At 34.9% G+C, this 20,298-nt stretch overlaps 1 protein-coding gene across 1 annotated transcript in view; it reads left to right on the top strand.

Moving 5' to 3' along the window:
• The first annotated feature begins 11,528 nt into the window (after nt 1-11,528).
• LPCAT1 (lysophosphatidylcholine acyltransferase 1) overlaps nt 11,529-20,298 on the top strand; it is a 142,945-nt gene continuing 134,175 nt past the window's right edge. The window contains exon 1 of the mRNA XM_031946103.1: nt 11,529-12,027. Coding sequence (XP_031801963.1) covers nt 11,869-12,027 — 159 coding nt within the window. The 5' untranslated portion in view covers nt 11,529-11,868. The remainder of the gene's footprint in view (nt 12,028-20,298) is intronic.

Genomic DNA, 20,298 nt, shown 5'->3' with positions numbered 1-20,298 from the left:
AATTCTCCTTTTTTTAGAGATGACATGGCATAGTGGACAGAGTGCTGAACTTGCAGTCAGGAAAATAGCTGATGGATCCCCATAGCATTGAGGCTCTTCAAGGTTCTTTACTGGTAGACTACAAAACCTGGAAGTTCCTTACAAACTGGAAAATCTTCAAGAACAGGTTAGAGAATTGTAAATCTGTATCCACCTAAATTCAAAGAGACTCATTAGATTTTATAATTAGGTGACATTCTTTATTCCTCCATTTGAACTTTATCTATTAATTACTCTCTCATTATTTACTTACTTATTGTCAATATCAAGAAACTGACTACTAATTTGTCAATGACTTGTTATTTTTATTTATTTTTAACATTCAGTTTTTAAAAATCTTAGTTCCAAATCCTTTCCCCCTCTCCTGCCCCTCTTATCTTTCTCACAATACAGTATCAATGATATATATAAAGTCATATAAAACATAATTCTATATAAGCCATGTGGCAGGCTTTAAAAAAAAACACAGGAAGAAAAAGAAAGTAGAAAAATATACTTTATTCTTTACTCACTTTTCATCAATTTTCTCTCAGATAACATTTTCCCATCATGGCCCTTTTTTGCCACCTATATTAGTGAATATTTATGTGAATAACATCACAGATCCTTCAATAATTATTTCAAATATTGAAGATACTCTTCCAGGTTTAATTTTGTTAGTTTTTTTCTTCTTAAAAAGGATAGTAGATATGGGGCTATAAGGTTATCTAGTTCAATTCCCTCAATTTACTGATGAAAAACTGAGATACAATGAGATTATGACTTGTTCATGTTACACAAGTATTACCTGGTGTTGTGCCACAGTTTTCTTTTATTATTCTGACTCAGTTTCCCTAATTATTCTGACTCAGTTTCCCTAATTGTCCTGATTCAGTTTCCCTAAATTGTTCCTGAATTATTCTGCCTCAATTGTTCTGCTCAATTCTGCAAAACTACCCCTCCCTCTTAATCATCAGAATATTTGATAAGGATAAAAGATCTTATGTTTTAGAATATCAGAATGCCTTTCTCCATCCCAATCTATCAGAATATCAGATACCATCTTATCAAGATGCCTTTCCCCATCTCCAGTGTGCTTCCCCCCATTATGTCATCCCCATCTCTAGTGGCTCCCCCCACCCTGTCAGAGTCCTGTTCCTGCTCTCATCACCCTGACTCTGCCCCTGCCTCACTCTACCCCCTGTATCTGAGCCACGTGTATATATGTCATGGAGAACTCACGTTGTTTGCTGGATTCTTGGAGACGATAGTCTCATTCAGCCCTGGAACCAAACCATGGATCCATTTGGTCCCAGTAAATCTCTCCCTTTTAAATAAAATATTAAATACTCTCTAATCTCTATTTTGCCTCAGTTTCTCCAGCATTACACTGGCAGGGTAGAGATTCCAACTGAGATTTAAAGTCATACCATAAAAATTCCAGCATTTGTATATTCAAAGCCAGGTCCAGTTCCTTGCATAGAGTAGACATGGTGACATTAAGTGAATTAGTCTCATAATGGCAAATTGAAATATATAAACAAAGTATACATGAAATACCATATTTCAGGGAGATTGAAAAAAAATATATATTTTTAATCTCTTTGAAAAGTATTTATATGATACTGTTTATAGCAGATACAATCCGAGAAAATACATTTGATCCATAAGGTCATATCAAATCCACTTTGTGTGTGTTTTATATACCTGTATGTGTGCTTATAAATGCACTGTCTCCATTAATATGTGAATTGCTTGAGGGCAGAGACTTTTTTTGCTTTTGTCTTTGTAATCTTGGGTTCCTTTGTAGTGCCTGGCATATAACAGGACCTTATTCAGTCTCTATGTAATTATTCATACAAGCTATACTCATTATGCATGGAAGGCACTCCCTCATCATTTCAACATCTGAATCTTCATTTTCCTTGAAGGCTCAGCTCTGGTTAGAATTCCCCAATATATATTAACAGTACTCTTTCCCTTCTCAAAATATTTATTTACTTATTGTTTGTTCTTTATTCTTTCTATTTACTTTTTTTTATTATTATTATGGCTTTTTATTTACAAGATACATGCATGGGTAATTTTTCAGCATTGACAGCTGCAAAACCTTTTGTTCAATTTTTCCCTTCCTTTCCCCCACCCACTCCCTCAGATGGCAGATAGACCAATACATGTTGAATATGTTAAAGTATATGTTAAATACAATATATGTATACATGTCCATACAGTTATTTTGCTGCACAAGAAGAATTGGACTTTGAAATAGTGTACAATTAATCTTATTTGTTTATTTGTGTATGTCACATCCTCCAATTAAATGTAAATGACAAGTATTGTAGTTTGTTACAGGAAGAGCTTAATGCTTGCTGAATTGAATTACTGTTCAATTATTTAGTAATGTTCTGTAATCTGTTAGTAATGGTCTCTAGTACTGATTAATACCAAATAATATATCTAACTGAAAAAGCATTGAATACCCAAAAAATTTGGATAGTATCCCAACTTTTCAATTGTATCATCAATTTTCCTTAAACTTTAGTTATACTGTCCATCGCATGGAAATAATACTACAAACCCAGCAAAGTTAAGCATAATCCTGAATAACAACAACAAAAAGAATATTTAATGAATTGCCAGATTTTCAGGGTTTTATTCCAAAAAAATATCTGAACTTAATAGAAATTTTGATATATAAGGTTCAAGAGAAATATATGGTAAATGTCAAAGACTAATTTCAAGGGACTCAATAAGGACAAACTTTATGTTTTAGAAGTGGAAATGTAAACATATGTATAAGATTGTCATTAGTAATCAGGCAGTTTGAAAGAAAGATTGGTATATAGCTGAGTGTATGCTTTTAAAAAAGCCAAAACCATGTAGAAAAAGATAAAAAGAATAATTATGTCATGTGAATGATGTACAAGAATAAGAACTGACACAAGAGAATTAGGTGGGAGAGGAGGACTGTTAGTTCTGGAATCCTACCCTATCAGAAGTAGGTTAAAGAGGGTACAATACATAAATATCTAGAAGGGTATAAAAGTCTTCTAAATTTATAAAGAAATAAGAAGGACATGGGATAGGATAAGGAAGATAAAGTGTGAGGGGAAAGATTGGGGGAGAAAATATGGGAGGGATTCTTGGGGGTGTGAGTAGGTTAAATAATAGCAAGGCAAAGCAGCTAGTAGAAATAAAGCAGAGGAGTCAGCAAGAATGGGAAATAGATACACACAACTATAATAATAATGATCAGGAGTAGAATTTATTAGGGAAAAAAAAGCAGGGGTAGTAATCATTGATCTCAGACAAAGTTCAAGCTAAAATAGATTTAATTAAAAGAGAAAACTAAAGAAACAACAGTAAATATTAGCCATATTAATCAATATTGTTTCAGGCTATTTAAAATAACTAGATACTATAAGATTGGAATATTGCTGTGGTATATAGGGAATAATGAATTGGTGAACTTAGAAAAATTGGAGATGACTCGGACTTATGAAGGATGATGTTATCCACCTTCAGAGAAACAGAGTACAAACAAGAATAGAATGGTCTTACACAGATATATATGAATATTTATGTGTATGATTTATGTGTACATAAAATAAATATTTATGTGTATATCTATGTGTATATAACTATAGATATGTGGGTATTTCTACCTATTTATCTGTTTATCTATCATTGCTTAATTGTAGCCTTCTTAGTGAAGATGAAGGTAGGAAAAGGGAAAAGAACATAAAAATTGAACAGCAAAGAACAACAGAAAACTTACAAGGAAGCAAAGAAAGGATGGACAGCTCTGAATATAATGTGTAGTATGCATTATATAGGCTTTCTTGAAGTGGAAATTTATGGTTTCATATTTTGAATCCTCTTATGTTCTGCTGTGCACATAGCAATTTTTTTTCTTTTTCTATCCCATTTTTAAGTTTTAAATAAATAAGTGCATTTTAAAAAAACTAAAACTAAAAAAAAAAAAATAAATACCAGTTCATCTAATGTTTTCAGTAGAAGGAATTGCAAAGTGGTTCTTTAACTCATTTTAATTCTCCATCATTTTAAACTTCATGACAATGGATCAATCCACTTATTTTCCTCTTCTGGTTTTCCCACAAACAATACATACATATGTGTGTATGTATACACACACATACATATATATGCACACACATATATAAACATATATATGAAGGTAGACGCAGGTGAGGAAGAGAATAGAATTATTATAGCTCCAGTTTTTTTTTCCTTCTCCCTCTTCTCCTTCAGTCCCCTGAAATATTCATTATTCCATAGGAATAGTATTCCTAAAACAGTTTAGTCTTCACAGAAGAAAAGTATGTTTCAAAAATCTTCACTATTGCATAAATCCAATAATTTTTGCAAAATTCCATAATTTAAAAGTAGTATCATTGTAGCATCTCAATAACCAAAAAAAAAAAAAAAAAAGTGCAATACATTTCTGAACTTTACTGTCAAAAATGTAATAATATCTGACTAAAAAGGAAGACTTTTTAAAAATTATCTATTAAAAAAATCTTCTTGAGCCAATTTAAAAAAAACAATTTGTAATTTTTTCCCCCTTTAAATAACTTTCTTTTACATTTGGAAATATCTTTCCCACAAAATTCAGGAAGAGCTCTTTTGGTATTCTAAAAGTTTGCTTGTGTCTTTTAAATTATTTTTTTTTTATTTTTGTACCTTTTCATATATTTTCTTCTAATTTTTTTGGAGGAAAAAAAAAGTTTTTTTTTTTCTTTTAGCAAAATACTTTACTGTCCAGGCCAAATGTGCTTTGAAAAATGTCTTCTTTAATCACTTTTACTGGCTACTTACTTCATGGACTCCACCTCAGGTATAAATTTTCTGTCTTTTTCTTCAATAACCTCTACCAACTCAGCTTTCACTATGTCTTCACTAATTTTTTTTTATATCTACTTGCTCTATTTGTTTCAATTACATATATATTTATGTATTTTTTTCTCTTCTGAAATTTCTATTTTCCCACATTATTCTTTATTCCTATAATAATTAATTAACAAATTATCACTGTTTCTGACTTCAAAATCTCTCTCCAAACTTTAATTCTATTTAGGACAGGCAATCAATAAAATAAATTATTTTGCCATGCATTAAATTTATTAGATGAATTTGTTTGATTCTTCATCAGGATTGTATATTTAGGCCCAACTTAATTACTTATAAAATTTCAGAATCTTGAAGTCAAAAGACAACTGAACATTATCTAATTGAAATTCCTTTCTGATGCATTAATCCTCATTGCAATATCTTAGCGAGTGGTCATCTTTCTTCGCCAACAACTCCCAGTGAAAATTTTACTTGATATCTAATTTCTCAAAATACTAGCGCACTTGCCCACCCTGTGCCCTACCTAATCCAGCCTAAAAACACTGTACCTATTTTCTATAATTAGAGTCAATTCCTAAGGATGCACAAACCTATGTGATCAGGATTTTTTTTCAGTGAAAAATTAATCCTAATAAATATCACACATAGCAACAGGATATAAAGATATTGAAAAGTTTTTTGAACATTGCAAAAATATGATTAACTTCCCACATGACTTTCTTAACAAAATCATTTAAATACAAAAGCCAGCAAAATGAAGAGGAGAATAAAGTAAGTGGCACCAAAAACACCAAGTAAATCAACACAAAGTTAAGGGTCAGACTACAGAGGAGTAAATTAAAATGGTAGACTCAGAATGAAACAAACAAACAAACAAAAACCTAAACCTGACTTGAATTATCTGGAATTTAAGAGATGCTGTAGAAGTAAAAGAATACTCTTTTATTACCACATTTTAAAAGACAACTACAAATTTTATGAGTTATTTATTTTTATATTACATTCTGTGGATATTATGGTGTTTTATATGTGTTGTATAAATGCATTTACATCCATGCATTATATATACTATTTTATTTGATTATCACAGTTCTGTGAAATATAATATGCCTATCTAGCAGAGATAGCAGACTGCTAACAGTGTCAATTATTCTAGTCCAATAGGCCTTTTTGTATTGTGAGCCAAAGAAGGAATCCACACTCACAACTCAGGTGAGCAAAGGTACTTGGGTAATTCACTGCAAGGTACCAGATGCCTAAACATACAGATAAATGAAATATTGTGGCTGCTATGGAAACTAGAATGATTAGAAAGGTTGATTGTTGTGAGGACCAAAAATTGTCAAAACTCTAGACCTCATTGGAGTTCTCTGAGTCCCTCAGAGATGCTACTCTGGCTTTGATATAACTTAGGAATCAGAGTGAGCTAATTGAATGTACACATTTTTTATATCTCTCTAGTAGTTAATGATATAGTAAAAAGTATGGTCCTGGAACCTTCAGGCTTTATCATTACAATAGCTTTTCTAAAAAAAGAAACAGAAAGCATTTCAACAAAGGGGCAGCATTAGGAACTTTGTCTATGAAGTTTCTCAAAGGAGACTATGCTTTTATGGTCATGCTATGTGCATCAGCCACCCTAAAAGGCACATCTGGGACAGGGTAGACATTACACTAAGTAACATATTTCTAGAGGCTAGGTACACAAGACAGAAGCAACTCCAGAAAATGGCAAGGATAGTTATCATGAATATTGCTCCTGAATTATTAAGTAGTCTATCAAAAATAAGTTTGTTGGGTCACAAATGTGCAAAGATTAGTTCTCCTAAATAGGAAGTATAAATATAATTTTCTTTATTATACAGATGAACAAACTGAGACTTGGAGAGAAGTGAAGAGATCTGACAGTGCTGGAAGTCAAACCAGCTCTTCCAATTCCAATTCTATGTTCTATGGACATCTCTTTTTTTGTTATGCATAAAAAAAATAAATTATTTTCCCCTATATCAGGAATCTTCTAAGGAGGTTGCTTTTTGAACTTACCTTTCAAGAAAGGGCATCAGTTCTGAAGATAGTTGCTGTATCTTTTTTTTTTTCCTTCAGGAAATTTAGGGATTTGAAGAATGCTACTGTTAAAAAGTTTATTTCTCCTCTGACTTGATTTGGGCTAAAAGTGAGGATAAAAATTTAACATGAGCCCAGTATCCTTGCATGAGATTTGAGCAAGGATGGGACAGTTTCTCTTTCATTTCCCAAGGACAATGGATAAAGTAATTGACACAAAAGGAAATATTTCTCATTTTTGTGGCTGGTTAGTTTCTCAGTAATTCTGCATTCCTTCCTCAGAAGTTCATCCTAAGTAATGCTGTACCATTTTCCATTTTCCAGAACCTCACATAAAAAAATTCAACTATTGCTACACACACACACACACACACACACACACACAGAGAGAGAGAGAGAGAGAGAGAGAGAGAGAGAGAGAGAGAGAGAGAGATTGAGATTCTGTCCCTTTCCTACTGTTGTGAAATCTCTATAAATCTGCTTGGAATTATTAAGTAGAGTTTTTACCCTATTGGTTTCTCTGTGCTGCACATGAGATTCTTTTTTTAAAAAATCTATTCACCAACTAGAATAATTCTTGATCAATGTACATAAGGCATTTGGGAAATAGAAATAAAGGTACCTCTACTTCCTCTTATTCACACATTGACTGCCTTCCTCTGCCATCTCCTTCTTGTAAAAGTTTACAAGAAAACCCAGGGACTTTTCTACCCTTCATAATTCTTGCATTCTGGTTAACTAACCAACATTCATATTCACTTATAAATTCCAGCACTGTTCTAGGCACTGTAAGGATACAAAGAATTGTATTATTGAGTGGACAATGCACATGGATTATAAGAGACATAAACACACCATCTAAATAATATAAAACAGGACACAGAGGTTTAAAAGTTGAAAAGAGCATTCTTTCAGGACCAAATAAGAAAAGATCATTTCTGAGGGGGAGATAGGGAAGAGATATTAGGCACCATTAAAGACATAATGCTTGATATGGGTTTTGAAGGATGATTAATATTTTCAATAATAGGAAATTGGGAACAAGACCTTCTAGACATAACAATAATAATAACCAGCATTTTTGTGGTATTATAAAACTTGCAAGTTATTCTGCATATAGCATCTCTTTTTATTTTCACAACTCTTTGTTAGTTAGTTGCTATTATTATTTCCATTTTATAGATGAAGAAATGAAGGCTATGAATAGTTAAATGATTTTTCACACAGTAAATGTTTAAAGTAGAATTTGAATTCAAGCCTTCTTGCCTTCAGTCTCAGTGCTCTATCCATTCTTCCAAGAGAATAGTGAGAAAATTTCAGATTTTGGCAGCATTGGGAGGGGGATTTGAGTACCACAATTTAGCTTGCACTTAGAGTTTTGAATGTGCATGTGTGTGCATGTGTTTTGTTTAAAATGGGTGTGTATTGTTTAAAATAAAGAGAAAGATAGGGTATCATCAAACTGTGGTGAAAGTAGAACACTAAAGTTCATGCATTAAGGTTTAATTTAGCAGGTCTCAGGGATCCACAGAAGAGTTTTGAGTGGAGGAGTAATCTGTCTCAAAGGAAAAACTGTTTCCTTTGAGCAACAATCCAAAGTAGTTATTTAACCAAGTGCCAAATTATGTTGCATAGGGCAAATGTTATTGTAACAAGTCTTCAAGTAAGAACAAGGATAGACATCACTACTCTCAGACTCTCTTTACTTTTTCTCTTTCCCTTTAGTAAAAAAGTTCAAGTGGGTAATAACCCTGGAAAGGGTTACTTTTCCCTTTAGTAAAAAAGTAATCTATGCATCTGTGTTCAGTGCGAAGCCAGCTTATGAAACCCCATTGATGTATTTACCTTTAATAGTCACAATTAACAGGACTCAATTAATTCAAAATACAGACATTTAATGAAAGAATATTGTAGCAAAAGTAACCTTTCCCTCTCTTGTCCCCTACAAATTTCATCCACATAATTAGAACATATTGTCAGTGAGAAGAATGGACATGTATAAAAGACATGTATGGAGAGACACATGTATGGGAAATATGTGTGGAAGGGAATATATACAGTAGGGTGACTCATGCCTCAGTTGCTACAGGAGTGCTAATATCTTTTGTTAATGTCATTGTGCAACTCCATTAGATTCAGTCTCTGCAAAATGCCACCAGGCATATCATGGCCCCATTAGATATCTGCTATAGAGCTTTTTTTCTGCTGCTAATTTCTAGTTTCAGCTGATGTGCTTAGTTTTAGTGCTCTCTCTTCCTCATGAGAAGAGTAGATTCTGTCAAGCTTCTTCAGTTAATAACCCAAAACATTTTTTCAGCTCTTTAGGGAAAGTAAGAGCTTTTACCTCATCCATAGTACAAACAAAAGTATGGGGGCAAAGGACTGTTTCTGTTTTTTTTTTTTTTTTCCATTAAGGAGTAAATGTTTTGTTTTCCAGAGTTCTAGTCATGTCATAGTTGAAATGTTTAGCAGAATTCCCAAAAATGTGGTCTGGAATAATTCTTTTCCTCAAAATGCAATGAAAATGTTTTTCACAGTTGACTGGCTCAGGGTCAATATATAGGTACTAAACAAAAACAAAACAAAACAATCCCCCAAAAGCATGAGTTCCAACACATGGCTGACCAGCAGCCTATCATGGGTAACACAAAAGGCAGGGAAATCAATTGAATTAATGGTGTACCTTGGGCTGAATACCCTTTTTATGCCTTGAATATGCTTTGAATATAGTGAAGTAAACTTTCTTTTACCTTTTATTAGATGGAAGAGAGTCATTTTATTCCAACCTCCAACCTGAGGTACCAACCCAATCACATCTACTGAAATGTTACACTCCATCTTCAGTAGGAGAGTCTTTTCCATAGCTACTAAAATTAATCAGACACTGAGGCAAGTTCTTCCAGCTAGCTTTTATTCTCAAATTTCCTGGAACAGGAGCTTGGGTCTCTGTGAAAGAATTCAAGCTAACTATGGTAAATGAACATTCTATATGCTTCCCAATTTTAATAATATTCAATTGAATTCTTACTCAATTAACAACTGCCAAAAAGTTCTTGAGTATAACATTCTCCATTTCTAGGGATTCCAAATCCTTTCTTCTTTCTCATGTAGATGAATTGTTGGTAGTAGCCCTCCCATCAACCAAGACAAAAGACAAAACTAGGCAGTCATTGTCTTTCCCTTTTTCATATTTATAGGGTGTTCCAAAAATCTGTATAATGTTAAAAGCTTAACATTACACAAAGACTTTAAGGATTATAAGCACAAGTATATGCAAAAATATATACATTTATGTAGGAACAATATTTGCATGCATATGTATGTGTACATACATACATTACTAGAAAAGTGGGGGAGAAATGGCGCTTTGGTCTCACCCTCATAAAAATAAATGAGTCATTAGGATCTTAGGATCAAAGACAGAGCTGGAAAGGATCTCAGAGGCCATCAAGGCAATCCCCTCATTTTACATATGAAGCAACTGAAAACAGTGGAAGTTAAATAACTAACCTAGATAACATAGGTTGTGTCAGAGGTTGAATTTCAACCTAGGTCCTTTAAAGAAGGGTGCTCTTTCCAGAAAGAAATGCAACTCAGAAGGGGATTTAGAGTTCTGGGTATATCTCTATCTAATATATTATACAGTTTAGGTAACATGCATAGAATTTCATAGCAAAGTATCTGATGATGATAACATCGCTTGGTCCCTTCCAACATTACAAATATATAAAGAGAAAGAAAAAATAAGCTTATTACACCACAGGATTTTGTCTTATTTATTTATTGCCTTCATTGACCAGCATATAAATCATTCAATAATTTTTCCGTGAGCTATATTGAAATAGTCAGCTGTAGTTTACAGAACTAGCCAAATAGTGATTGCTTGGACTTAAAAACAAAAACACAAGTACTGGTCTCCTCCCATTCCACATTCCGTTTAGGATCATCTCCCTTTGCTGGGGAGCAGCAGTAAGATTGCTACCTCTTTGTTGATACCCCCATCTTCCTGGTGCCGCTTCCAAGTGCAGCACCACACTCTTCCTGGAAGCCACGCAACATCCTAGCTCTGGAATGCAAGCCCCTCTCCAACCTCTCCATCCCCCCTTCCTTTGGACTAAAATGACAACTCAAAAATAATTGGATTATAGCACTCACACACCCCTGCCAAGGGAGGCAGAGAGATCAATCTTCTTCCCAGTTCCCCACTCCCACCCACTCCGCCCTGTCCCACAGCAAGAACAACAGAACCCAGACTTTCACGCTCAAGTTCTGCAGTGACCCAGAGCAGGCATGGGAGGGTCCACTTCCCAGTCCCTCTCTTCCGAACCCAGTAGGTGAGCAATGTCTTTAGGAGCTGGGGGCAGTTGCAGTTGTGCCTTGTGGAGGTAAGGGAAACTATCAGAGATCTACTCACCCCATCACAACCCTCCACCCAACACAGACACAGACTTACACGTTGCTCGCGAGCACACACACACACGCATACACTCACACACAGCAAAGCAAGCACTCGCCCCCTTTCCTCCCATCTCCCTCTCTTACACGTCACGCAGCCACTTCCCCCTCACGGCGCGTGCGCGGGGCTCGGCTCAACTCAGACTTGGGAGGCGGAGGTTGGAGCTGCTGCTCCTCGGAGCTCTGAGGGAGAAGCAACAGCAGCCGCCGCCGCCACCGCCACTGCCGTCCCAGGCATCCTCCTCCTCTTCCTCTTCCTCTTCTTCCGCCTCCCCAGCGTCTCCTCCCCGCTTCCCTTCCTTGCAGCCGCTCTACTGCCTTCCTTTCCTCACTCAAGCGGGAGCCGCCTTTGGGTCTTCTCTGTTCTGTGTCTTCCTCCCCCCTCCCACCGCCCGGCGGGAACCGGGGGACCCCCGGGGGCAGCGGCCGCTGCTGCTGCTGGGAGGGGGACGGGCTGCGATGAGGTTGGTCCAGAGATGCCGGTCCCCTTCTTCTACCCTCTCCTCCTCCCCTGGGGCGGCGGCGGGGGCGGGGGGCGAAGAGAAGCAGGGGCTGGCTCCTCCTGGGAAGAACCCCTTCGTTCATGACCTGCGCTTCACCCCGTTACAAAAAGTCCAGGTAGGTACCAGCCGTGGCCACCTTGCCCTCTTTTGCATCTTTTTTTTGGTTAGGGTTTCCCTCTGCCCCATCACTGCTGCCTCCGGCATCTCCCTACCTTCCATGCCTTTTCTCCCGCCCTCTCTCCTTCCTTTCATCCCTACTCCATTGAGGAGGTGCTGTTGGCTTCTTTCCCTTCTCCATGGCAGCGGAAGCTCCTCGATCCCTCCCCGCCCCTCCTCCCCCCTACACTTCTCCTCACTGAGGGGTAGTGGTTGGAAGGTATTTAACTCTGTGGCTTCTGGAAAGGATCCCTTCTTCGCCCCCTCCCCATGCCCCACCCCCACTTCTAGAGAGTCATCTTTGCCTCCAGGGTGTATATCCCCTCTTCTGGCCGTTGAAGGGAAGTGTATGTTGAAGAAACCTGCATACCTCCGGGGCCCCCTTTTCTTAAGTATATCTTTAGGCATCACTTCAAAACACCCCCCTTGTGGCTTACTTTTTTGCTTGCTTCCTTTCCACCGCAGTGAATAGTGTCTTCTGGTTTTCAGACCCTTGCTTCCAAGATCAGATTGGATGTATGTCTGTTTTCATGTGCAGTTGTCTATGATCACATTAATAGAAAAGAAAAAAGAAATAACTTGTTATTAAGGTTTTTACTGCAAAAGTAATGAGGGTGCTGTGGAACAGGTTTATTTGTAGAGCCCTTTTCGTGTAAGGACAACTGCTTGGGGTGTTTTAGGTATGTTGGATTAGGAAGACTGAGAATTTTTTCTTTTTCCCTCCTCAATCTTAAAAACTAAATCAGAACATAATCCTTTACTGTAATGTGAAGTATATTTAGTATTTTCTGAAAATAGCCTCTCCTTAGAAAGTGATGTGTATGTTCACTTTATGATTTCGGTAATCTGATTGAAGTCAGAATCATTTTTATATCATTTATATTTTCAATACGTGCACTTCTAGTGTGTTGTTGCGGGTGATTTATTTCATTTTTTTGAATGAGGAAAATAAAGATAGGTACCTTTAGGAAGTAATGTAAGAATTATCTTTTTTATTTTTACAATTTTACTGATATCTTTTGCTTTTCACATCTCTGAAATTCCCCCCAGTATCCCCTCTCCCAAAATGTTAACTATTTAATATTTTATTTCATGAAGTGGGTTCAGACCTTTGTTAGAATTCAGATCATGGTTAGCATTGGTGTTTGTTTCTTTTTTTAAAAAAAATTTAAGGGCTAGAATATATTGAAACTTCAATTTTGGCATCCTGATAGTATTTGTTTTGTGTTTGTATTTCTTTGAGGTGGCTCAGAAAAAGGCCTTCCTTCTGATTGGACAAAACATATAGTTTTAAAGATGAAAGAACTCTAGAAGGCACCAACAGAACTCAGCTTTGTGGGAAAGACATTTCCAACTGTATGAGTTTGATGTGGAGAAAGATTACTGCAAATGATTGGCTTTTTCAAAGACTGTTTTGAGTTGATTTTTGTTAGATTATTTTAAAAGGCTTTTTCAATGGAGAATCATATTTTAGATAGCAAAGTTCAGAAATTCTTCAAAGTTTTGTAAGCATATGTGAAATTTTTTCCCCAAAATTAATTAGCTTTTCATGAGCAGAAATTTATGCAGAACTTTCTTCTGTGAAATTAGGACTGTTTCATGAATGTTACTCATTTTATGGAATATACAGGTACTTCTTTGGAGTGAGGTTAAGGAAAAGAGAATGGAAACCGGAAAGCCCCTCCCTCTCTTTACCTTCCATCTCCTTACTCCCTTTTCCCCCACATAGCTCCAATTCTCTCCAGTGTATGCATTGGTTTGGGGAAAATGCAGGGAAATCAATAAATTTTCACTGTTCTAAAAATGAAGGAGCAGAATCATAGTAAAAAGATTCAGATCTCTGTTTCTGCCTGTTGTAAACATTGGAAGAACCATTGTTATTCCCATTTGACTGATAGTGTAACTGAAATCCTGAGAGGTTGGTTATTGTGTTGGAAAGTTGGGAGATAGTCCATATTTGGGGACAATATGTAGATGCCTTTTCCCTAAAGATATGTTACTTGGTATCAGTCAGGTCTAGACAGGCATTAAGGGGGGAAACTGTTGTCCTTGCCTTCAAAGAGTCTGATTATGGTAGAGTAAGGAATGTACACAAATAGCCATAATATAAATTAGAATAAGAGTAAGTGTAGAGAAGTCAGTGATTAGAGATTCTATGAGTGGATGGATCATTTCTTTCTGGAGTCAGTAAGCAAAGTCAAACCAATGTATAATCTCTTAAATGTTAGCTAAAACTTCAGATAATTCATGTCATAGTACAGTGTTTCCATACTTTATTGTCTTCTAGATTAAGAAAACTACTTTCTCTTTCCTAGAGCAGTTTACTGCATTGGGAGTAATACTAACCTTGAAATTAGAAGAGTTGTGTTCTCTTGTTAAATCTCCTACATTGTGGCATTGTAATCCTTTGCAAAGTTGAATCCACTCAAATTTTCTCATCAGCAAAATACCTTTTGAGATTGTGAGGAAATTGCTTTGTAAATATGTAAAATCTTATGTAACTGGGACCTGCAGCCAAACAGCTGTAAAGTAGAATAGCAGTAAATAGTTAGGGAGTTTGATTTAAAATGTAGGAAGACCTGGATTGAAATCCCATCTCCAACATATTTGGGTCCCAGACTCTGGATCAGTCATTTTACTTCTCTGGTGCTCTCGAAAGTTCTCAAAAAAAAAAAAAAAAAAATGGCTGAAAAGATAGGTGCTGACTTGGAGTTTCCTCACCTTAGAGTCACCAGTGCCAATAAAATCACAAAATTCCCTATATGTGATATGAAACAAGGATTTCCTTTACTATTCTTTCAGAACTTATTCTCATTTTACAAAATTGTATTGCTTTTTTTGTTTTTATGTCACCTTTATTATTTGAGTATGTACTCCAATCCTATTCAGTGAGATAAACCTTTTAAACATTAAAAAAAAGAAACATCTGAGGGAACAGTTCATCAAAACTAACATACATCACCTGGGTCTATTACTTTATGCAATGAGAAACCTTGAATCACCCAAATATTTATTCGCTGTATCTGTGGGTACTCTAGTAAATAGCACCATTGATCTGGCTGTGGATGTTACTGTATTAGGTCTATTTCTTACCCCAGAGTTACCCATCTGTTCTTTAAATACAGATTTAGCAAGGAGCTGAAGCTTTTCTTTGGAGAAACAAAACATCAAAAATAATTCAAAAGGGCTATCAAAACCATTTGTAACATTTGAAATAAAATATTGAAAAAGTCTTTTTGACATAAAACATCAATTTTTTTGTTCCTTACCAAAAAAAAAAAAAAAAAAAGAATATGAAGGTAGGAATAAAATGGAATTCTAGTGATTTCAGTTAAAATTTCAGAATAAAATGCTACTCTTTTAATTTTATATAGTTGGTGTATTTAAGTGATTTTGTCATTAAAACAACCCCTTTTAAAATGGTTATAATCATATTTTATTCCAGATTTTCTGTTGAGGAACCTTCATTCTCTTGTTCCTTGCTACTCAGAAGACATTTAACATTAAAAGATTAAAGTGTGTTTTCCCAGAAGTGAAAATGTTCTGCCTACAGTGCTTTGAGAGCTGAATACCTAAAGAGATAAGATTCATCTCTTGCTGGAGATGAAATATTTTACCTCAAGGAGTGTTTGCTGATAACCACTATTTCCTGGCTCCCCTCCTCCCCCAGATGTACTCTAATCCATAGAAGAGGCTTATTGATGATGATATCGGATAAAGACTACTTTTCTGCCCTACCAACTAAAGGAGATATTGTAGTTATTGTCATATCTCTTATAGTACAATATTTTAAATGCAGTGAGATTAGAACAGGTTGCATAACTATCCTCTAGGGTTTAGATTATAGTAATTGATTTTCTGTAGCAAACAATTAATTCAGCACCTTTGGTCTTTTAGTTATCATTCTTAGGATTTCTATTTAGTTAAATATTATCACATAATTGTACGTCACATTAGGGTTTGTTTTTTTTTAAAGCATTCATCAACCCTCAATCTGGAATTAAAGTCTGGTACATACTTTTGATAGAGATGTATGAGTTCTTATGTTTTAAAAGAAAATTGATATAAAATTACTACAGGCACTCTTCACTTTATGTAATAAATATACTACTGAAAGAACATATTAAGTAATCTTTTTCATAGAATGTTAAGTAAAATTTTTATAAAGTAAATTATTCTGAATTCATCAAAAGAGCTACATAAATTTGAAGCAAACCTGTTCTTGCAAAAAAGTAAACTATTTCCTTATTTATTAGTTTTATAAATTCAGGTTCTTTATATGTTTTAAAAAAATAAATCACTTAAATTAGATTGAATTTAAGATGACACGATTTAAACATATTCAAAATAACTTGCATAACTAAAAATTAAATACAGTTTTCAAAAAGAAATTTTGATAGGCTCTCAAGCTTTTATTTGTGGAGCAATGATTAAGTACTAGTTATCTTTGTTTTTATTTTATTAGCACAATACTTTTTCATTCCATGCTGGAGAGTATGTTTACCTTAAATATACACATATACAACTTCTTTATAAAGGTAAGTTTGTTTAATTTCATCCTGCTTGAACTAAGAATGTTTTTATTCAGTCATTTTGTCTGATGCTTCATGAACCCATTTGTGGTTTTCTTAGTTAAAATAACTGGAATAGTTTGCCATTTCCTTCTTCAGCTCATTTTATAGATGAGGAAACTAAGGAAAACGGGGTCAAGTAACTTACCTGCATCACATAGCTAGAAAGTGTCTGAGACTGGATTTGAATTCAGGAACATGAAATTTTCCGACTCCAGGCCCTGCAGTCTATTCACTATACCACCCAACTCCCTTAGAGGTAGTTCCATTTTAGTCCTTTTGTGGTATACACATAATGAACTGACTCTTTTTCAGTACATATGCGTGTAAATAAGGGAACTTTTTTGGAGAGGTAAAGAAGATAAAAGAGGATATAAAACTAATTTCCTTAAGTGGCTTAAGAGATCATTATTCTCCAGCAAAAGGAATGATTCTCCCCCACCCAAGAAAAAAAAAAAGATCATGACAAATTTGAAATATTTTTTTTATTAGAATTTTTAAAAAGGAGCAACAAGGTGGTGCACTGGATAGAGCCCCAGCCCTGAAGTAAGAAGTACCTGAGTTCAAATGTGGCCTTAGAGACATAACACTTTGTAGCTGTGTGACCCTGGGCAATTCACTTAACCCCAATTGCCTCAGGGGGGAAAAATATTTAAAAAAATGTTAAAGATAGAAATGAGCAAAAAAAAAATTAAAAGGAGGAAGGGAGCAAACCATTGAATAAAGCAGAGTGAATTGGGAAGGGTTAGTTAGTTCATCTCCTTAGAGTACTGTTTTTTTTTGTTTTTGTTTTTGTTTTTTTTCAGTTAAAGGAAGGAGATTCTGTAATCTTTGCTAATGGTTCTAATTTTGGGGATTTTTTTCTTAGCAACTTCGTGGGAAGGAAGTTACTATTTCACATATTGTTAAATAGGTGAACCAAGATATTTAAAATCTAAAGAAATACCTTTCTGTTTTGGTAGAAGCTTTCAAAACTAAATTTCTTTTTAATAGTGATTCAGATTTTTAGTCTGAGACCATTGCATTTTACAGATGAGGAAAATGAAGATCAGAGAGGGGAAGTAAATTGGCTAAGGTCATTTAACTGATATATAGCAAACCCGGGATTTATTTTTTTTTTTACCTTAAACTATAAGTTTTGCTTTAAAAAAAAAAAAACCCAAAACCTTTTACTTTTCTCTGTTTCTTCCTACCATAAGCCTATGAAAGGAATATATATTTGAAAACCCATATTCCCTTAGTGATTAATTACTTTTTCTTCTTCAAAGTTCTGATTAGTAGTCTAATGATAAAAATGAATGTCCCTTGAGCTTCTTTCATACTTTGTCTTAAATAAGATAGCCACAACCTTTTTTTTTATTTGAAATAATAGCTATTATAACCTTATATATCCTTTGCTAACAACATTATGCTATCAACATTTGCCTAATTCATAAATTTGCATTACTGATGGTATACTAAGCACTGACTTAGGTGCTATAGAAGTCCAAAGTTTACATAAGACTGGATCTTTTCAATCATAGGATTAATATTAGCAAGGTAAGTATAATAAACAATATGCCATTCCATTAGAGAGGTTCAAAAAACACTTCTGTAAGAGGTACAAAGGAAACATGATTGATTATAGGTGGAGAGGATGGAGAGAACTTTAAAATAAGAATTTAACCAATTAAAGAGGGAATCTTAAGCCTAGAAAACAGTGAAACAGGCCTAAATTAGTGGCAGAGAGATAGGACAATATAGGGAATGGGCAAAGGACAAAGAATAATCCAGTTCTGCTAAAATTGAGATCCAGGGAAGAAAATAGTATGTGTGCAATAACTGGGGAGATATGATATCATATTGTGGAAGTTCCTGGATGCCAGATATAATAGTTTGAATTTTATCCTGCAGACAACAGGAAGCAATTAAAGGTTTTTGATAAAGGAATTATGGGAGAAATAAGAAAAATTGGTCTGTGAAATGAAAGATGGATTGTGGTAGGGAAAGAGTAGAGGCAGTTAGACTATTTCTGTAGTCTAGGTGAGTGGTAATGGGATAGGGAGAAGTATTTATTAAGTGCCTCTTTGTGCTGGACACTATTAAGTGTTTTACAAATATTATTTCATTTGATCATTTTGGTTGAAAGGACAATCAGATTTGCAAAGGGCTAGTTGAGCAATGTTGGAAATAATTTGTTAATGATTGGATAGAAGTGAAGGAGAAGAAACATTAAAAATTCACATCTTGGTTTCATCATGTGAACTGGCCTTTATGAAAGAAATAGTGAAATCAGCAAGAGGAACTGTTGGGGACTTCCTGAGGGTAGGCTGAGGTGAGAGGGTGGGGAGTGGAGAGAATGGGAGAGGAAAGAAGAAAAAATTATATTATGGGCATGTTAAATTTGAGTGTCATGGGGAAAGAATGAGTCTAGAATTCTAAAGAAAAGCCAGGGCTAAGAAATAGATTTGGGTGCCTTGGGCATAGAGGCGGTTATTGAAACCACTGCATTAAAAATATTTGATTAAGTGGGAGGACATAAAAGGGAAGATAAAGAGAGCTAATCTTGTTTATTTTGTTGAAAGGGAACATTTTAGTTTAGCCCATAGTTATGAGATGAACTATTTACATTTTGAAAATCTCTTCAATATAGATAGGTTGATAGAATTGAGCAATGGTTGAGTAACAGAATCTAGGTAAAGTGGCATTCAAAATGATTAATATGGTTTAATTATTCCCAGTGAATTAAAGTTGAAGAAATAGAAGGCAGGTACTAAATCAAGAGAATTTGTCAACATCCAGATGATCAGTTTGAAAGATTATGTATTTGCCTTTAGTTGTTTCTACTTAGAAATTTCTGTCCAAATGCCATCTGGATTGCCTGTTTGCAAACAATCCAAGATGAATGGCCAGATTTCTAGAGAAAATCTAAATTTAAGTCTTAGACCAGCCAGATAAAGATAAAAAACCAGCCTGAATTTCAAACAGTTCTGAACATGTTCTTATAGAGAAAGAAGAATCTATTGCCATCTATTAGGTTGCAATTAATTAGATTTTTTGAGGTAATGTGAAAAATATCTATTTCTTTTCATTGTTTTAGAAGAATGAGATGTATCAGTTACTTAAAATGTCATAATATGTTTTATAGGAGGTTTCCTCCTTGATTAAAAATGAGCTTCAAATGGGAGAATTGGTGGAATAGATAGATCCATCTTGAGTTGCAATATCCTGAGAGACAGACAAGACATTATTATTCTCTTCAGTGGCCAAGAAGGAAATGGACAGTAGTGCATCTGGTTTTTAATCTGTAAAGGATCTTAAATAAGTTGAAGCCTAGGGAACAGCCCTTCATTTAGAATCAGAGGACTTGATTTCATATCTTAACTGTAAACTACTATATATTTAAGCAAGTCACTTAACTTGAATTCAGAGGACTTGGTTTCAAGTTCTGTCTCTGGAGATTACCTGTGTGCCTCATGCTATTAAGATTCTGTGTCAAATTTTGGTGCCTGTCTTTTGTAGAATGGACTTCTAAAATAAGCTCTTCTAACTATCATACTTTAGAATATTTTTTTAGTTTGGATATTCTTCTTTCCATTTGTAAGCTAGCCCTAAGAAACTCATTATTGTGGTGGTCACTGTCTGAAGATAGGGGGTAGAAGGAAAAAGAGGGAAATTTG

Source organism: Sarcophilus harrisii, chromosome 1 (genome assembly GCF_902635505.1).
Source record: "Sarcophilus harrisii chromosome 1, mSarHar1.11, whole genome shotgun sequence".
NCBI classification, from domain to species: domain Eukaryota; kingdom Metazoa; phylum Chordata; class Mammalia; order Dasyuromorphia; family Dasyuridae; genus Sarcophilus; species Sarcophilus harrisii.
This window is presented reverse-complemented; position numbering and strand designations above follow the sequence as displayed.